We start from the raw sequence: 19,837 nt of genomic DNA on the forward strand, positions 1-19,837 counted from the left end.
TCGCCTTCTTTTCACTGCTGGGAAGAACGCCGACTTTCCATCTTATATCTTATAATACATGCAAAAGGTAAATGTTCAAAATTCATAAAGAGTAGAAATGCAATAACCACTCGCATATTCCACGTTACAGAGATAGACACCACGAAACAGGATGCATGGTCTCTTTTGCTCCCGGCATGCCATCTTTTCATCGTCGCCGTCTGCACTGCACCACAAGCTAGCTAGCTAGCGAAAGTGTGAAGCGCATGTAGCAGGATTCGCCATTTCCGCAGAAAGAAACATATATATTTTGTGAAGTATGTCAATCATCATCATATTCACCTTTTGCGTCGTCTTGGTAAACTCACGTGCACTCCAAAGTTTTGTCGAGGTAGTTCCTCTCTTGATTTGTGCTTGCGAATTGGAAGCAATTGTTTGTTTGGTTATTAGGCAAGTCGTAGGGGTATCTCTGCACTGCAGGAGGGTGCTCTGTTAGCTCGGCCATCAAATCAGGCCTCTTTTTTTTTATCTAAAATCAGGCCTTTTGGTCCTATATAAATATTAGCTTTTTTGAGACATGTAAAATTGTCTATTATTAACTGGATTGGTAACGGATCAGTGAAACGTGCATAAGCCCAGCCCATCAGAATCTTCCAACCCACTCGGCCCCAGTACTGCAATGCTCATCAATGACAGAGTCAGCCGGCCATCCTAGAGTGTTTAGTTTGGGAAGTCACTCCATTTTAGATTTTAGATGAGGTGATGCATTAAGAGTCAAATGAGGTGATGATGCATCAACTCATTTCATTTAACAAACTAAACAGACTGATGGACTGACTCATTCCTTCAACCAAACTGCCTATCAGAGAATGGACCAACAATCTGTGTGGAAAGAATTCTCCTTTACATTATTTGATTATTTGAGATTCAAACATAGTTTGGAGTGTAGGAATATCTTCTCTACATTCTTATAAAAATTTGTCCAATTAGGTCATGTCCAAATTCCTATGCGCAATAGTGACCTTAGAAGATAGAAGACAACATGTATTCACAAATCACTAATAAAGACCGCAATGCTACGGTACAAGTTACATGGATGAATAAAAAAAATCATACAATAGTTTTTACATTATTCTCTTTCTCACTCTCTCTCGTGAATCCTGAGGCTATTTGTGAATCTATTTTTCTCTCTCACACACTCTCTCCCCTGAGGCTATTTATGCATGTCCATGTACTATTGTCACCCTATAAGCTGCTACTTCCTCCATCCTAAACTAAGCGAGTGGGAGTTTCATGTAAGCTTTATTTACATGTATTTTTTATGCCATGATAGTGTATTTAAGAAGAAAGAGAGTAAATGATGAAACTCTCTTGGCACGATTACCAACTCTCTTTGAGTCATGAAATTCAATGCTTATAAAACTATAAAATGAAACTTTGCATTGAGAGTGGATGTTTTATCCAGATTTAATTTAATTTTATATGATATAACAGTCTTAGATATATTGGCATGAAACTATCCACTGAGACAAGCCTTATAAGTTCCAGATATATTGGTTTTAAATGTCTTATAATTTAGAACGGAAGGAGTACTATGTTTTTTTTCTTCTCTCACTTCCAAGGCTCCAAGTCAGATTTCTTCTTATGTGGCATGATAGAGTCACCATCCATGCTGGTGCATTGGCTCCACGCTTTGAAATAGGCCATATATAAAGATGAGCAACGGACCGGCCCGGCACGGCCCGGCACGGGGCCGTGCTAGGCACGGCCCGAAAGGGCACGGGCCCGTATGGCCCGCGTGCCACCGGGCCGTGCCTCCACAGGCCATCGTGCCTGCCTGACGGCCCAGGCACGGCCCGTGGGCCGATTTTCGTGCCGGGCCGGCCCAAAAGGCACGAGGCCCAATAGTGCTTCGGGCCGGCCCATGGCCCAATATATGAAAAACACCAAATTTAATACAGAATTTAACAAAGCATAAATATATTACATTCAAGTCACATACATTAATACTTCACAATTCACATAACACAATATACTCTCAGATCATATTTTACTTGCCAAAAGTCACAAGTTTCACAAGTCATAGAACCTGATACTTCAAGTTTCACAAATTTCCTGATACCGTGCCGACACCGTGCCTGCTGTTAAAAGCGTGCCGTGCCGTGCCGTCCAGCGGGCCAAGGGGTCGGCCCAAGCACGGCCCACAACGTGCTTCGGGCCGGCCCGGGCCCAGTTAGGATCGGGCCGTGCCGTGCTCGGGCCGGGCCAAATGACCGTGCTTTGGGCCGTGCCTTTGGCCCGCGGGCTGCATGCTCAACTTTAGCCATATAGAAGTAAAAGTCAACCCCTTCACTTCACCTGATATGAAAGAGCCTCCCTTGTCTGTCCGTCCCTCTCTCCATCACACACTAGTCACTTCTCACTTGAGTTTGCAGGCATGTGCCTGGTATTTTATCTTTCTTAAACTTACAACATATGCACACTTGACCCAATCACCTATCAGTTTTCTATATGGAACTAATCCTTTATTGTACTAGCATTCATTATAAACTTCGAACTTTCTTTTTGTTTAAGGTTGAGCCAAGTCCAATTAAATCCAACAATAGCTAGCTCATCATTGCTGACACAAACATCACACAATAAATTCTACATAATGATGCGCGCTTGTTGACCACACAACTCTTTGCTAGGTCGGTCCAGCTGTTGACCACCTAGCGCGCTTGTTGCGCGTTGGTGCACTGTAAACTCTTTCTTTCTTAATATAATGATGCGCAGATCTTCTACGTATTCGAGAAAAAAAATAAATTGTACATCCTATTGCAACGTAGGAGTATGTGTACTGGTAACATTGTCGACTAGTGACTTTCGCTAAAGAAAATTGTTGTGTCAAATTTCTCTAAAACCAGGTTGAAATTCAGAAAAGCATCCGTTCAGAAAGGCTATAGAGACAGAACAAATGTGCCACTAACATGACCTGTCAGTTTAAAACTTTAATTAAGAGTCTCGAATGCTGAAGCCAGTTTTGAATAGCAGCAGTGTTGCAAAAACTAAATAAGAGAGGTCATAGACATGTGCTTTAGTTTCTTTTTATAACGTCTCCAAGGCTCCAAAATTGACCAAACACTCCAGGTCTCCAGCTCTGCTCTCACACAACGACTATCAGTCGTTCCACGTTATCTTCCTCTGCCCCCTCTAGTTGAATCAGTCCACCCCATCTCTTTACACTAGTATACACGGCAGGCAAGCCCATGCAACCACGTCAAAACACCACACCACACGACATGACATCAGGCAAGTCCTGTCCAGCGAAGCTGCTGAAGGATCGGTACTCTTTCTCTTCACCAAAGAATATAATTATAAGATCCATCTTAGTAAGAGTTTAATTAAATTTATAGCAAATACACAATATTAATATTTATATTTCTAAATAAATTTATTTTAAAAATATATACTATAACTAATCTAATCTGATAATAATTATTTATATCATAAATGTTTATATATTTTTATATAAACTTATTTAAAGTTCAAATTCTTTAACTTCTCAAACCGCAAGAATTATATTATTTTGTGAACGGAGGTAGTACCTCTGAACTGAAGTGAGTCTTAGGGGCCATCATCAAGTCGCAGGCTGTTAATTAACCACTAATTGAGAGAGGGATCATCGGAATCCCAATAGAAAAAATACTCATCAGCCAGGATTGACCACTGCCACACCGGATCAACGCTGGCTGGCCCGGACGCCCAGGTCTAACGAAACGAAAGGGACGAGCTCCGCAAGGCCAGACGCCGAGGCCGAGCCCAGCCAGCGCCAGCCAAAGACGACCGCCGCCCGGGAGGTCCAGCCCACTCAAACCCATCATCGGTCTCCTCCCTCTCTTTGTCCACCGCGTCGTCGTCGTCTCCATCCCCCGCCCCCCCTGTTATATTACAACCCCGTCGGGACTACACTGACCACCACCGCCTCGAATCCATCGCTCCACTACTCGAACCCGACTCACCGGCGCCTACTCCCGCTTGGCTCCCGGGCCCATTCGTCGACCCGTCGCCGGCGAAAGCGCGCCTCCAAGCTCCTCCCGCTGAAGCGAAGGCGCCACATCGGAGGAATTGTAGTTTGTCTGTCCTCCTCTTCTCGACAGCGCGGAGCGGAGATCCGAACGGACTTGGGATCGATTCCTTCCCTTTTCTCGGTAAGGAAGCCCTAGCTTTGCTTGGATGACCCGTTGGTGTTCTCCTGCTGGATCTTACCAGTGCTGCCAATCAAACCCGAATCTCTGTTGCTGGGATGGGGGTCTCTCCAGGCCGTCCAATTCGTTGCGGGTTCCCCCTTGCTGTGTGCAGGGGAGCAGTAGATAGTGGTCTGTTTGTTTCCCGAAAATTCGAAAGGGGTTCAGCGGTTAAGCCCGCCGCACCTGGTTCGGCGATCGATCTGACTGATTGAAACTGCTTGGTTGGCAGATTCAGGGCGCTAGCAGTTCCCGAGGGAAGCTCCTGGGGACATGGACATGGCATTGCCCGTTGTGAATGCCACAGCGGCAGTGCTCGCCCGTGTCTCGGCTGCATTCAATGCCCCCCTTGCCCGTGCAGTCGTCTTTGGGGTCCATATTGATGGTAATCCCTCTTTCCTCATGGATTTTCATAAGGTGGGTTGGTTGGGCTTAGTGTCTCACATTCAGTGGTGATGTGATTTTTCAGGGCACTTGGTCGTAGAAGGACTGCTTATTGCAGTCATAGTGTTTCAGCTCTCCAGGAAGAGCTACAAACCACCAAAGAAACCACTCACTGAAAAGGTCAGGTGTTCTTCTGCTCGTTCCTAACGAGCCAGTTATTACTTAATAGTGGAAAAATATTGTTCTCGTCGTCGCTTCATGAAGCATATCACTGAATGGTAGCATTTTGTCTCTGCAGGAGATTGATGAGCTATGTGATGAGTGGGAGCCAGAGCCGCTATGCCCTCCAATCAAGGAGGGGGCCAGAATAGATACTCCAATGTTGGAAAGGTTTGCACTATAGCTTGGTTTCCAATGGAGTCATACTAGATTGTTACTTCAAACCAGTAGTTGACCCATTGGTGTTGGAAACTTATATCAGTCTAAAGTATTTTGTGCTTAAAGTAAATTCACAAATAAATAAGGTACATTGTGGTTGCTGTTGCATGAGTAATCCTGCATATCATTTCATATCTATGGATTAACTGGTGGTCTCATTCTTGAAATTGTGGTAGTGTTAGTGCAGATACTAGTTTCACTTAACTTAGTAGTGCCATGTGTGGGACCTATTGATTTGGAACGTTTACTCGCTAGATTATATGACATTTAAACCATGTACTCATGAATAAGCAGCAAGGGACATGTTGAACCACAAAGAGTATCATTTTCCCTTGCTACCCAAATGCCTACATGGCTACATGCTTCTTGGATTGTATTCTCTCTTCTCTGATATCAGTAGGACCATCAAAGCATCTAATGTATGCTGCTGGATGTATATTGATAATCTTATTTCTTAGGAGGGTTTCAGACATCACAATATAAGCTTGTACCTTCATATAGTTGCCAATGTAATGTTGTTTCTTAGGATGCATTGCGCTAATAAAACAGCAGTTTCATGATTTCATCAATGATATGCTCTCCTAGTCTGTAGTTATAGGAATAGCTATTGAACATCCCCTGTGATAGCAGTGCTCTATCTGAAGACACTTCTATACATGGAATATTCTTTTTTGTCGAATATCCCCTGAAATCCGTTTAAGTTATCTGTGTATATCATTGAATTGCATTAGGCATTTCTGGTTTTATGTTACAAATATGCATGCAGTATGGATTGCAAATGTTTATGGTGTGAAGTAGTTATGAGTGCATTGCATATATTAACTTCTGAGGATCAGAACTAACCTTTCTATTCTGCTCTTATATAGTGCCGCTGGACCACATACGATTGTTGATGGTAAAGAAGTTGTGAACTTTGCATCAGCAAACTACCTTGGTTTAATTGGCAACGAAAAGATTATTGTAAGAGACAAGTCTATTGCTTGACAAAGTTTCAACATTTTTTTTGGAATATCTAAACAAAGTGAATGGCTTTCAGGATTCTTGCATTGGTTCACTGGAGAAATATGGTGTTGGGTCTTGTGGTCCACGTGGCTTCTATGGAACAATTGGTTTGTACTATCATCCACAGACAATGACCTTGGTTGCAAGTATAGAGGAGGAGCTTAACTTTCAAATCTATTCTTGCAGATGTCCATCTTGACTGTGAGTCAAAAATAGCTAATTTCCTGGGGACTCCAGACTCCATTCTGTATTCATATGGGATTTCTACAATATTCAGTGTGATACCTGCCTTCTGTAAGAAAGGAGATATCATAGTCGCGTAAGTTCACCTTATTAAAAATTTATGAAATTCACAAGTATTTATGAAACTTTGACTTGTTTGTTGTATTGATACCCGCATGCTTGGCCTTTTAGACATGAATTTATCCAGCTTAGCTTTAGCAAAACATTGTTGCCTCTTGTCTCCATGAATTGATATTCCTCTGTCAGTTAATCGTACCTGGGTAGTTTTTAAAAATTATTTTTTTTCTCTTGACACCCTTGCTAAATTTGCACCAATATTTGATGTGACTGCAGTGATGAGGGTGTTCACTGGGCAGTGCAAAATGGTCTCCATCTATCAAGAAGCACTGTGGTGTACTTCAAGCACAATGATATGGCTTCACTTGCAAGCACTTTGGAAAAACTTACTCATGGAAATAAACGTGCTGAAAAGATTAGACGCTACATTGTTGTAGAATCCATTTACCAGGTGCAGTGCCTTTTTTTTATTGTTTTGTGTTGATTTGTGCTGTCTTTTTTCATGTCCTTATGAAAGTTTGGAACATAAGATGTCAATTCAACCTGTACATCCTAGGCAATTCAGAAAACCTCTCTTACAGTCTTCATGGTTTGTGAACACAGAATTCTGGCCAAATTGCCCCCTTGGATGAGATTGTCAGGTTGAAGGAGAAATATCGTTTCCGTGTTATTCTGGAGGAGAGCCATTCTTTTGGGGTGCTTGGCAAGTCTGGGCGTGGCCTTGCTGAACATTATGGAGTTCCTGTGAGTATTTTGCCTTCAGCTTTTCTAAATGTTTCACCATGATACTGGAATGGTGTAAAAGAAAAAAAAAACAAGCACTATATTGCACTGCTTTCTGGGCAGTCACCAATTGGTTCATAGAATATGGATCTAGTACTTTGGATTTCTTAAGCACATCCTTCCCTTTTCTGAAACTCTCATGCTTGTGCAGATTGAAAAAATTGATATCATCACTGCTGGAATGGGAAATGCATTAGCTACTGATGGTGGTTTTTGTACAGGAAGTGTCAGAGTTGTTGATCATCAGGTAGCTGCAATACCAGATTGATGGAAATCGCTTTCTGATGTAGAAACTCTTGTAGTTTAGTGTTTTATTGTCTGACCAAGGAAATATGAAATTTTGCAGCGTCTAAGCAGCTCTGGGTATGTTTTCTCTGCATCTCTGCCACCTTATCTTGCCAGCGCTGCTGTTTCTGCTGTCAACTACCTGGAGGAGAATCCCTCAGTTCTTGCAAACCTAAGGAGCAATATTGCTCTTTTGCATAAAGGTAAGCTGATTCTATAGTCAATTAACTATTTCTTTGACCAGGTTGTACTTATTTGTTCATTTTTCTGGGTTAATGTGGAAAATATGCGCATAACACCGAGGCAACTACCTAACTGCAAACTTTTAAAGTATACAGAAGCCACAGTGAATTACAATGCAACTTATTTTCCCTCTGAGCTCTAGGTTCCTATACCAGGGAAAACATAATTAAGTTGGGAAACAAATACAAGCCATAACTACTGTCAACATGATTTCCAACTTACTACGTAACCAACTGGTGGCCACCATCTCAACACTCTTTGTATTGACTCTGCAGAACTATCAGATACTCCAGGGCTTGAAATTTCCAGCCATGTTCTGTCACCTATCGTCTTCCTTAAGCTGAAGAAATCAACTGGCTCTCCTACCACTGATCTAGATCTTCTTGAAACTATTGCTGACAAGGTAAATTTGAATCAACTCTAATAGAATTTCAAGCTGCAGTTTATATGACTTTTCGTAAGCATCTGTTTACACATTCTTTCACCAACAGGTCTTGAAGGAAGATTCAGTTTTCATTGTGACATCAAAGAAGTCAAATCTGGATAGGTGCAAACTTCCCCTTGGAATCCGCCTGTTTGTATCAGCTGGACATACTGAATCAGACATCTCCAGGCTTTCCTCATCCTTGAAGAGGGTTTCTGCATCAGTTCTTTCAGACTACTTTTGATCCACATCGATTTCCCTTGAAGATGAAAGCCATCCATTTTCTACGCACTTTGTACTCTAGGCCGCGTGTGTGTGTGTGTGTGTGTGTGTGTGTGTGTGTTTGGTAAATGTACATAACCTGTACATTTCTACATGTTCTGAATTCACCTTGTTGTTGCTCATACCCATAGTACTTGCAAAATAAAATTTTGTAGAACAGTTATGTTGAAGAATAGTGCGTTTGTGCTGTACATCTTGCTGATTTCCCTGTAGTGATGATTCCCCTGTAACCTCATCCACAAAATATTGGCCGTCTTGCCTATCTGAATCCACATATGGGCTGTTCTTTTCTATCGGAAGATAATCGGACTTGCATTTTCAAATAATTGCAACACCCACGGACCCACCTCAGCTGTGTTCTTAATTAGATTCATTGTCTCATTGACCAAGATGACAAGCCTGTTCATGCAAATTCTTTCACTGTGGCATCGGAGGAGCGGAATCTGGATATGTGGAAACTTCCCGTTGGAATCAGCCCAGCTGGCCATACTGAAAAAGACATCTCCTGGCTTTCCCAACCCTTGAGGGTTTCTGCGCCGGTTCTTTCAGATTGGGGATGAAAATTGGGGAGATGTCTGCGCCGGTTCTTTCAGCTGACCTTTAATGTCATCCAAAAAATTTTCATCCCTAATCAAAAGCCAGGAGATGTCTTTTTCAGTATGGCCAGCTGGGCTGATTCTTTAAAGACATCAGCCGGCGCAGACATCCTTTAAAGACATCAGCTGGCCATACTTTTGATCCACGCCGGATTCCATTGGAAGACGAAAGCGACCTTTAATGTCTTCGTGTTGTGTGCTCTAGGTCCGTATCCTGCGGGTTTTTTTTAAGGCCATGTTTAGTTTCCAAAATTTTTTAAGATTTTCCGTCACATCGAATCTTACGACATATGCATGAAGCATTAAATATTGACAAAAATAAAAATTAATTACGCAGTTTATCTGTAAATCGCGAGACGGCCGTCACATCGAATCTTGCGGCACATGCATGAAGCATTAAATATAGACAAAAACAAAAATTAATTACGCAGTTTATCTGTAAATCGCGAGACGAATCTTTTGATCCTAGTTAGTCTATGATTGGATAATATTTGCCACAAACAAACGAAAATGCTACAGTAGAGAAATCCAAAAATTTTCCCAAACTAAACAAGGCCTAAGAGGGTTGTGTGTGTGTTTTGGACGTACTGTGAGTACTAGGTTGTGTGTGTTTGGTGAGATCTGATTTCACCTTGTTGCTCGGACCCACCGTACTGGCAAAATAAGTGGCCAGTTAGGCCTTGTTTAGTTTGTAAAATTTTTTGTTTTTTGGCTATTGTAGTATTTTGTTTTTATTTGATAAACATTGTCCAATCACGAAGTAACTAGTCTCAAAAGATTCATCTCACAAATTACATGTAAACTGTGTAGTTAATTTTTATTTTCGTCTATATTTAATACTCCATGCATGCGACCAAAGATTTGATGTGACGGAGAATCTTGAAAATTTTTACGAACTAAACAAGGTGTTTAGAGGTAAAGTGGGCTTGTTTGACTGGTTTTTCTTCGGCTTCGGCTTAGAGGAGCTCTGCCGTGTGTTTTTTTTTAAAAAACTATTTTTAAGTTAAAAAAAGAGGAGCCAGAACTATTTTGGCAAAGTCACAAATTATGACTTCTCCAAAACGGTTTGTCTAGAGGAACCCCTCGTGATGAGCCGTGCCAAACATTCTCTAAATATGAAAAATTTTGTAGAACAGTGGTGTATAGTAGTGTGCTTGTGCTGTACTACTGCACATCTCGCCATCTAGGAGTTAATAGTAATGATCTTCCCTGCAACCTCACCAAATAGTGGGCCAGTGGCCATCTTGTAGTATCTGAATCTACGTATGAGCTGTTTGTTCCTTTTGGAAGCCCATTATTTCTGCTCATTGACTGAGATGACTCAAGTGTTAGAACAACTTGGTCAGAAAACAGATAGCCGGCACATGCGCTTATTAAATGGAATTCTGCAAGCACTTAGGCAGTGTCTGTAAAACGTTTGTGTGTGTGTTCCAGGAGTTTGGAATGACCATCATTTACATAGTTAAAAGTAGATGTTGAGAATGAATCATAGCTCAAGCCTTTACCAGGATGTTGAGAATGCACCACAGCGACTTACCTCGTGAAATATATATTTTTTTTATGAGGGGCAACTCGCAAGAAAGGACAAAAAAAGAGACTTTTGATCAAGTGCGCTGACCAAACACATGCGCAATGGCCTACTCGGCAGACGGCAGGCTACGACGCTGCACATGTGGAAAATGGATCTCGCATCTCCTGGCGCCGAGCTTAGAAAAAAATTCAGTCGAGATCATCTTTACGCATATATAATTATATCTAACACATGAGAGTTGTGGTCCTCTTAAATTTATAAGGTAACTTTCCTTTCTAAATGTTACTCATATGTTAAACATTTTTCCTATGTTAGATGCGTACATATAATTATGTAGACATAGTCCCTCCATCTCACAAAAAGTCATTATGAGATACGTATACGTCAAACTTTCTCAATTGTAACTAGATTTATAGAAAATATGTATAACATTTAAATTTCTATATAAATTTATTATGAAAATATATTCAGCTATCTATGTAATAATACTAATTATTAATTATAAATATTATTTTTTATATAATTAGTAACAAAATTGATTTTTCAGAAAATAAGAACCGTGACAGAGGGAGTATGCCCGTCTCTGCTGCATTTTCCCCGGCTCAGGGCTCCGGCGGTCCGGACCCGGACAGCACGTGGTGCCCTCCTCGGTCCCGACTGCGACAACGACGCTGCATTGTTCCACATGCGGAAGAGACCTGGACAAACATTGAACAACTCCAGTCCTTCACGCCAGGCCGCCAGCCGCTGCGTCAACCGTCCTCCGTGCACGGCGCACGAGTTTGGCCGGCGGGGGTCGTGTACGTCCTCGCCGGCGCCGCGCGCGCCGCATACACCGCTGCCGCTCCTGGCGGCCGGTAAATAAAGCGCGCCCAACCGGTTCTCGATCGCAGCCACTCATTCTTTCCCCCGCCGGTGTGGACACGGCGCAGATAAACGCCCGTCGTTTCCGATCCAGTAAAAGCATCCGGCCACGCACATGCCAGAAATGGGGACGGCCGGGCGGCGCTTCTGCGGTCGGAGCCGTGAAGACGGCCGGTGAGTGGCGCCTCCACTCCGTCCGTAGGCGCATGGCCCGCGGCGGCGACATCTAGCTATCTGGGCGGCTCTTTTTTCCATCAGTGGGTAGAGTAGATGATCGGGGCTCGTCGTGCAAGTACAGACATCGTGCTCACGGGCTGTCGCTCGCATTATTGCTTTCTGAGACTGATCGTCTTCAGCAGTGGCCGGAGGGCCTTGTTTAGTTCCGAAAAAAAAATTTCGGATTTTGCTACCGTAGCACTTTCGTTTTTATTTGACAAATATTGTCCAATTCTGAACTAACTAAGATCAAAAAATTCGTCTCGCGATTTACAGACAAACTGCGTAATTAGTTTTTGTTTTCGTTTATATTTAATGCTTTATGTATGTGCCGCAAGATTCGATGTGACGAAAAATCTTTAAAACTTTTTGGATTTCGGAGTGAACTAAACAAGGCCAAAGGTACCCAGGTCAGCAGCTACCCCGACAATACGGCAGATGCTCACACACTACACTCGGGTCAGCTGGCTTTGGAATCACTCGCAGTCAGTGCTTTGGAATCATTCTATGGAATTCTAAAAACAACTTTTTTTCAAGAAAGTGCAGACGTAACGTATGGGCACATTTGAAAGACTGGACTAATTAACAGAATTTGAGATTGACAAAAACATCGCTTATCGCTAAAAAGATAACGTTTATTATGAAAAATACTTTTCATATGTTGACACGTGTTTAACTATCAATTGTCGAGCCAGAGCCAAACAGCCTTATCGTCTAAGAGCGGATGCGCACGGAAGGAAGCAACAATTTTTTTTTAGAACACGCCATAACGCGTATTTCATTAAGCAGAAAGAAGTTTAAATCTTATAACCCGGCAAAAACATTCTTAGTTTGACCGTGTGATGAATTCTAAAGATATTATAGGTAGGTCACGTGTCCTTAGAATTCATCACACGGTCAGACTAAAGGACAGCGAGACTGCATCTATTTTTTTTCCGCTCCACAGGCTCCGTTCCTTTCAAACCTATAGCACTGTGGTTGGTTGTTGCTTCGGGCTATGATAGCTCTAAATCATTTTTTTTTCAAAAAAATAACAAAAAGTCAGACAGCCAGTCTACTTGAATCTTGATCGCTAATCACGTCGTTGCCGCTTTGTGATAGCTTAAAGGGTAGGGTGGGAGCGGCGAGTGGCGAGCATAAATAAGTGATGCACAAATGTACCGTGCATGTCTGCATGACTTTATGTTACCACTTCCAGTGAGGCAGGCAGCGCACAAGTAAGGCCTTGTTTGGATGTAGTCGGATTCGCATCAATCCACATGTGTTGGGGTCGATTGGAGTGGAACTTGAACTAAATTCCACCCCAATCCAGTCCAACACATATGGATTGAGGTGAATCCGACAACATCCAAACAAGGCCTTAGGGCACTCCCAATGCAAGACTCTATCATGGAGTCCAAGACAATTAATTATATATTATTTATGGTATTTTGCTGATGTGACACCATATTTATTGAAGAAAGAAGTAGAAAAAATAAGACTCTAAGTCCATATTATTCGAGGTAATAAATGACTTTAGACTCTATGATAGAGTCTGCATTGTGAGTGCTCTTAAGGTGTGCAACCCCCATATTTCCTGCACGGAACGAAATTTTCCGGCCTCCGATCGTGCTAAAGGACAGGTCGGAGACGACGGGTGTCCTCCCGGTGTCCTGTACAACACGGAGGGCCTGCGTGGCCGCACCGCGGCCACTCGCGCCACAGACAGTAGGGCGCGCGCACGCGCTCGGTGTTCATTGGCGCGCCGCGGTCCCCTCTCCGCCTCCTCCGACTCGGTCCCTTCTCGAGCCGATCCCTCCCGCCGTCCGCCCGTCCCGTCGCATCCGCGCGTCTGAACCCAACCAGGACGTTCCGCGCTGCCATTCGATTCGGCGATCCACCCGGGGCCGGGGCAGAGTTGAACGCGCGGCGGGCGAGAGAGTGTGGACGGCGCGCCGCGCGCGCGCGGGGTCTTGCTCGTGTCGTCTCACCCGTCGATGGGATCGCGCCACCCAACCCAACCGGTCCCCGTGAGCGACCATCGCTCTCAGAGCAAAGGAAAGGACACTCAGGCCAGGCGGGTCGCAGCGCGCCCAGCCCCTGCCCCCGCTCACGGTATATAAGCGCCACGATCTAGCTCAGTTCCGCAGCTCAGCCAGCGTCCGCTACCAGTTACGCTGCACCTGCACGCACGTGTCTGTTGTCTCGCCACCGAGGTAAGAGCTCTGCTGCGCACTGCGGTGGCCGGTGGGTGCAATGGACCCGTATAAGTACCTCAAGATCCGGTTCAACCCGGACGGCTCGCTCTGCCGCTACGGGGAGGCGCCGCTCCTCCCGGCAGCGCCGGCCGGGGAGCCCGTGACGGTCGAGGACGACCAGGGGGCGCGCCGCATTGCGGTCCACTCCAACGACGTCCCGCTCAACGACGCCACCGGCACGGGCCTCCGCCTCTTCGTGCCGTCCGTGTCCGGCGGCCACCACGACCGGCTGCCGCTGATCGTCTACTTCCACGGCGGCGGGTACGTCCTCTTCCGCGCGGCCTCCGAGCCGTTCCACAACACCTGCACGGCGCTCGCCGCCGCGGGCCCCGCGGTCGTCGCGTCCGTGGACTACCGCCTGGCCCCCGAGCACCGCCTCCCCGCGGCGTTCGAGGACGCCGCCGACGCCGTCCTGTGGGCGCGCCCGCACGCCGCCGCCGGGAGGCCCGTGTTCGTGATGGGAAGCCACAACGGGGCCAGCATCGCGTTCCGCGCCGCGCTGGCGGCGGCGGACGCCGGCGTGGAGCTGCGCGGGGTGATCCTGAACCAGCCGCACCTCGGCGGCGCCGAGAGGTCGCCCGCGGAGGCGGCGTCCGTGGACGACCGCGTGCTGCCGCTGGCCGCGAACCACCTGCTCTGGGAGCTCGCGCTGCCCGTGGGCGCGGACCGGGACCACGAGTACTGCAACCCGGAGGCCATGCTCGCCCGTGTGGGCGCCGCGCGGCTGCGGAGGCTCCCGCCCTGCCTGGTGCTCGGCCGGCGCAAGGACCCGCCGAGGGACCGGACAAGGACGCTCGTCAACGCTCTGCGCAAGGCCGGGGTGGCCGTGGAGGCGAGGCTCGACGGCGCTGGGTACCACGCGATGGAGCTGTTCAAGGCCAACTGCGCCGCGGAGTTCACCGCGCAGGTGGCCGACTTCGTTCGCCGCCACTCCTCTGCCGACACCGGCGCCAGCGCCAGCGCCGGCGACGTGGTTGGTATGAGCAAGCTGTGACGCATGGTCAAACCGATCGGGCCGCAGTGGAGGTTGCTGTACGGCAACTTTGGTGCAAGTTGAACCGATTTTTAAGGGCCACTTCTCAATCATATTATATCATATCATCATCGTCATGCTACAATGCTGAGCGGTGACTGGCGAGCTCGCCAGCGTCCAACTGATAGGTAGACCCGGCACACGAGGATACTAGTGCCGAGCTCGTTCAATTCCGGATAGCTACACAAGTTGGCCGCCCTTTTTTCATTTTTGTGTCGTTTTTATTTACCCGCGCGGATCGATTTCGGCGTGAATTCTGCGTGGTTGCCTGGTTGGTGGGCACCGGAAGGACACCAAGATGAAGAGGTTATGCTGTTGTAGTATTTGTATAGCTGATAGAGATTGCTTTCAACTTCTGAATAATTGAAAGCACTTTATATAATGCATGTGTGCTGGAGAACTTGGCATGCTTCATACCTTTGAAGTTTTCACAGTCAACTTTGTTGATTCTCTGAAATGAACCAAGAGGTTGAGGGCTGGAAAAAGTAGCTTCACTTGATTATGTAAAGTGATTCTCTATTGTGATTTTAAAAGTTTATGCTAACGAGTCGAAGAGAATCATTTTCAGCAACAAAATCAGCTTCCATAGAGAATTCGAATCAGATAGGTCTCTACCAAACAAACTCTAAATACAGAGGTTGGCTTCCTTCTCATACAGTTGGATTGGTTTTAAAGTTGCAAAATAAGCGATGTAGGTCCTACAGTGTGCATACCAGTTGAGTCGATTGATGATTCCACAACTTGCGCTCACCATGAATTCAGGGATGGAGCACCGAGACCTCTCTGTCATTAGCCATAGCCTAATTAAGTTTATGTACTTGTAGGTCCAAAACCATTGATGAAGTTTCGTCAAAAAATATAGTAATTAGGAAGACATCAGATCGGTGAATGACGCATCAACCATAATCATAATCACCGGATTAGGTCGCAGCAGCGCATTTATTAGGTCGTTGACAGTAACATCACCACGCCACCAATGAAAGTCTCTAAGGCCTTGTTTAGTTCGCAAAATTTTTCAAGATTTCCTGTCACATCGAATCTCGCGGCACATACATGAAGCATTAAATATAAATAAAAAGATAACTAATTACACAGTTTACTTGTAATTTGCGAGACGAAATTTTTAAACCTAGTTAGTCTATAATTGAATAATAATTACCAAATAAAGCCAAAAATACTACAGTAGCAAAACCTAAATTTTTTGCGAACTAAACAAGGTCTAAACAAAGGAACAAATGCTGCACCTGCACCTGCAGAGCGCGCGCATTGTTAATTTGGCTCCCTGGGTTGGGGTCCTCTCTTAGAGCAAACTCAATAATAAAGTCAAGTGCTTGACTATAAGCTAAGTGATTAGAGCTAAGTTATACAATAAGTTGTTTTATACTTGTCTTTAAAACATCTTCTCTTTCCTATTCATTCTCACAACACTTGCTATTTGAGCCCACCATTACCTATGCATCCGTACCTAGCTTGGTGTTTGCATAGAGCCAAGCTATCATCTTTTTCTCTCTTCTCTCCTCCACATCAGCATTAGCTTGGCTATAAATTTATTATTGTACCTGCTCTTAGGCCAGTCTCAATGCATAGTTTCATGACACTGTTACCAAGACTATAAACTAGGTAACTATGCCATATGAGTTTCATGGGGATGAAACTCCTCTCTCATCTGATGAAACTCCTTCATTTAATGACCCTGCCAAGTCAGCAATTTTGTTTATGTGGCACCCTATTTAATGTGCATGACACTCTCATGAAACATGCATTCATAGTTTCATGGCACAGTTACCAAGACTATAAACTAGGTAACGGAGCCACAAGAGTTTCATGGGGATGAAACTCCTCTCTCATCTGATGAAACTCATTCATTTAATGACCTTGCCAAGTCAGCAATTTTGCTTATATGACACCTATTTAATGTGCATGACGCTCCCATAAAATATACATTAAGACTGGCCTTTCCCTCTAGATCTTTATTACAGCTAAAAGCGGATCGGCGGGCAGCGGACGTGAGAGGGCGAGATGGGCTTGCTCGACTGCTCGAGCAGGTAGCCAGGTATTGATGTTCACGGGAAGACACGAGATCCCCAGCGCAGCATGGTGCTGGTCTGCTGGAGCACGCGCCATAATTCCGTGCCGGCGGCGTGGATCACGCTCCGCGGTCTCGCTAGGGTGTCCTGTCCTCTGCTGCCGCGCGCGGCGTGGCTGCTCATGATTGGTTGGAGCGATGCACGTACTACGCTCAATTGTCCACCATATTTGAGTCCTCCTCGATTGCCATGCAGCCATGCGCCTTGACTGCACGCAAACACGACCACAATGCAGACCTTGTTTAGTTCACACCAAAATCTAAATTTTTTTAAGATTCTCTGTCACATTGAATCCTACGGCATATGCATAAAACATTAAATATAGACGAAAATAAAAACTAATCACATAGTTTGACTGTAAATCGCGAGACGAATCTTTTGACCCTAGTTAGTCTATGATTAAACAATATTTACCACAAACAAACGAAAATACTACAGTAACGAAATCTAAACTTTTTTCACATCTAAACAAGGCCGCAGTGACGAATCTGGAAAGTTACTGTCACTTTTATGTCACCATTTCATTTTTAAGCTCCCAGTATGCCACTATATATCATCTATGTATTTTAGCTAAAACAACAGCTCATGAGTATAAAATGTCTATTTTACCTATGTTGTTCCATCCTACTCTTTATATCTTTTAAGATTCTCCCTTTCTTCTCGTGTCGTCCTGCATCTCGTGCTTGCTCGTGACTAGGAGGGGGCGGCGGCAATTACCAATGAGTAGGAAGGAACAACTAGGAGGGGCGCGGCCATAATCACCAATAAGGGCCCCTTCAGAATGAAGTTAAAACAAAGAAAAATGTAAGATTTTAGAATTGAAATACTGTAGCAGCGTTTGGTTCGTAGGAAGCTCCATATAGAAAAAATAGAGAAAAATGTTCCTACTTGGTTGATTCTATAGGGAAAACACATGAATATTTCCATCCCGTTCAACCTTATTTTTTCTCTCCCACGCGTAGGATCGAGGCAAACAACTCTATCATCCTTGCAGTTGCAGGGGATCTTACATAGGACGGGTCAGGCTCCCAAATGATAGATTGATAGGTGGGGCCTAGGTTGCTTGATCCTTGTAGATGATTGCTTAATAACAGAAGTGAACTACCAGTCTACCACTAACATGTATCTAGAAACCATGTGTTTTTCTGTTGGCCATCCAAACAACTATACTCCCTCAGTCTCTAAGGTCATGTACAACTAAGAGAGTGAGGGTTGTCTGTAAGAGACCAAAGTCTGATATGTACACAATTAAAAAGACAGATCATACAAACTATAGATAGAGGTTGTCTATAATCAATTTAATATTTTGCATGCAGTCATGATCAGTTATAAATATCTATTTCTTTATCATTGTAATGCTGCTTCCACTTACACAAACTTAAGAAATACTCTCTCATCTTTCAGCAAAAAAAAAAACATTCTAGACTTTAAACTTTGTAAAAAAACGCACACACTGGCCAAGTGCAATGCCCTACAAAGTATCCATCCTTCCGTGAATAAAAAAAAAAGTGTTGTACATGTCAAGGCCTTCTCCTCCACTCGTTCTACCTCAGGTTGCAGCACAGAGTTTCTCGAACTCTCGATATAAGGTGCCGCACCAGTCAAAAAGAAAACGCACACCTTTGCCTCATGTGCGGACGCCATCTGAGCTCCTTCCGCATCAATCTACAGACTACAATCCTGACCCACGCCCGTTCGTGCGCGCCCAGCTCTGCTCAGCCGCGACCACGCCCCTCTGAGCACCCTGCGCTGCCGCCCCCCGGCCTCACACTAGAGCGAACTAAGGCGATGACACCGGTGGGGAACGTTTGGCGCGACTCAACTACCTCCAAACCTGGAAACAACGCATAGGATCTCGCTGATTTGTTATAAGAGAAAAACACTGCTAAATAATCGACAGATAAGTTCAAACGTAGAACCACGCCGTCGGGTTGAAGACGCCATCAATGTGTACAACGTTGCTGGAGAAGGAGTCTCGCCCTTGGACAATGGGATATTCTCGTCACCTCGTGAGACGACGCGAGCCCGGTTTGCTGGCATCGGCGGGGTGTTGTTTTTTTTTTGCGTAATTGACATTATAGAGGCGGGACCTATGGATGCCTTGTACTTGCTCTAAATAACTGTTTGTGCGTGTCACTAGTTGACTCGATTTGTAAAAAATACGTGCAATATTTATATCTCCAAATAAATTTATTAAAAATTATATTTAAAAATATTTTCAATAATATTAATTATATATACCATAAATATTAATATTTCTAATATATATTTAGTCAAAGTTATTTTTCTTGAAGCGAAAATGGCAGATATTTAAGGATAGAGGGAGTACTCACTAAATTTCTTTTTTTTTCAATAGTATGTTTTACACATGTATTCTTATTATATTCCTATATTTTTCCTATTCCTTTACTCACTAAATTTCTTTTTTTTCAAAAGTATGTTTTACACATGTATTCTTATTCTATTCCTATATTTTTCCTATTCCTTTATTATTGTTTGAGGGGATGTTTTTTTATTTTTTGTGAATCCTGTGTTCCTTAAGTCACCTTGGGCGTTCATTAATACCGAATCGATCGGTTTGGTTTCTGGGTACTCATACAAATTCGGTTCTTGATAAAACTGGTAGCGATTGATTTTTAAAAAAATTCAGTACCGAGCTAATTCGATATTGGTTCTTTCGGTTCGGTTCCGGTATGTACCGAAAGAACCGAATATATTAGAGCAGCATATAACATCAGGTTTAATAGCCAATTTTAAATAAAAAATATTTCAGTTTACCGAGGTACGGAACGAGAACTAGATAGAACTAAATTTTTGCGTGATGAACGAGCCGTGAATTGGTGAATGTGATTCGGTGATTTTTGGCTCTAGAGGCCTAGCCCATCAGCACACGGCCCGACGACACCTTCCGCGGGTTGCAAGTTGCC

At 44.3% G+C, this 19,837-nt stretch overlaps 2 protein-coding genes across 2 annotated transcripts; both read left to right on the top strand.

Annotated features, from left to right (window-relative positions):
- LOC8054332 (long chain base biosynthesis protein 1a) lies at positions 3,850 to 8,637 on the top strand. The gene is made up of 13 exons (XM_002465503.2): positions 3,850 to 4,169; positions 4,438 to 4,590; positions 4,675 to 4,769; positions 4,888 to 4,979; positions 5,894 to 5,987; positions 6,064 to 6,136; positions 6,216 to 6,348; positions 6,606 to 6,780; positions 6,933 to 7,073; positions 7,264 to 7,359; positions 7,459 to 7,600; positions 7,916 to 8,043; positions 8,132 to 8,637. The coding sequence occupies exons 2-13, from the start codon at positions 4,479 to 4,481 to the stop codon at positions 8,306 to 8,308; spliced, it is 1,458 nt and encodes a 485-aa protein (XP_002465548.1). The 5' UTR covers positions 3,850 to 4,169; positions 4,438 to 4,478; the 3' UTR covers positions 8,309 to 8,637.
- LOC8054333 (probable carboxylesterase 8) lies at positions 13,467 to 15,252 on the top strand. Its single transcript, XM_002465504.2, has one exon. The coding sequence runs from the start codon at positions 13,789 to 13,791 to the stop codon at positions 14,782 to 14,784; it is 996 nt and encodes a 331-aa protein (XP_002465549.1). The 5' UTR covers positions 13,467 to 13,788; the 3' UTR covers positions 14,785 to 15,252.

Source organism: Sorghum bicolor, chromosome 1 (assembly GCF_000003195.3).
Source record: "Sorghum bicolor cultivar BTx623 chromosome 1, Sorghum_bicolor_NCBIv3, whole genome shotgun sequence".
Classification (NCBI taxonomy): Eukaryota; Viridiplantae; Streptophyta; class Magnoliopsida; order Poales; family Poaceae; genus Sorghum; species Sorghum bicolor.

What these genes read in the sequence shown, in the direction of transcription:
- LOC8054332 (XM_002465503.2), top strand. Translation starts at nt 4,479, where the DNA reads ATGGACATGGCATTGCCCGTTGTGAATGCCACAGCGGCAGTGCTCGCC. An exon ending in GATACTCCAATGTTGGAAAG is followed by an intron (nt 4,980 to 5,893) that starts GTTTGCACTATA and finishes GCTCTTATATAG; the next exon opens with TGCCGCTGGACCACATACGA. An exon ending in TTGAAACTATTGCTGACAAG is followed by an intron (nt 8,044 to 8,131) that starts GTAAATTTGAAT and finishes TTTCACCAACAG; the next exon opens with GTCTTGAAGGAAGATTCAGT.
- LOC8054333 (XM_002465504.2), top strand. Translation starts at nt 13,789, where the DNA reads ATGGACCCGTATAAGTACCTCAAGATCCGGTTCAACCCGGACGGCTCG.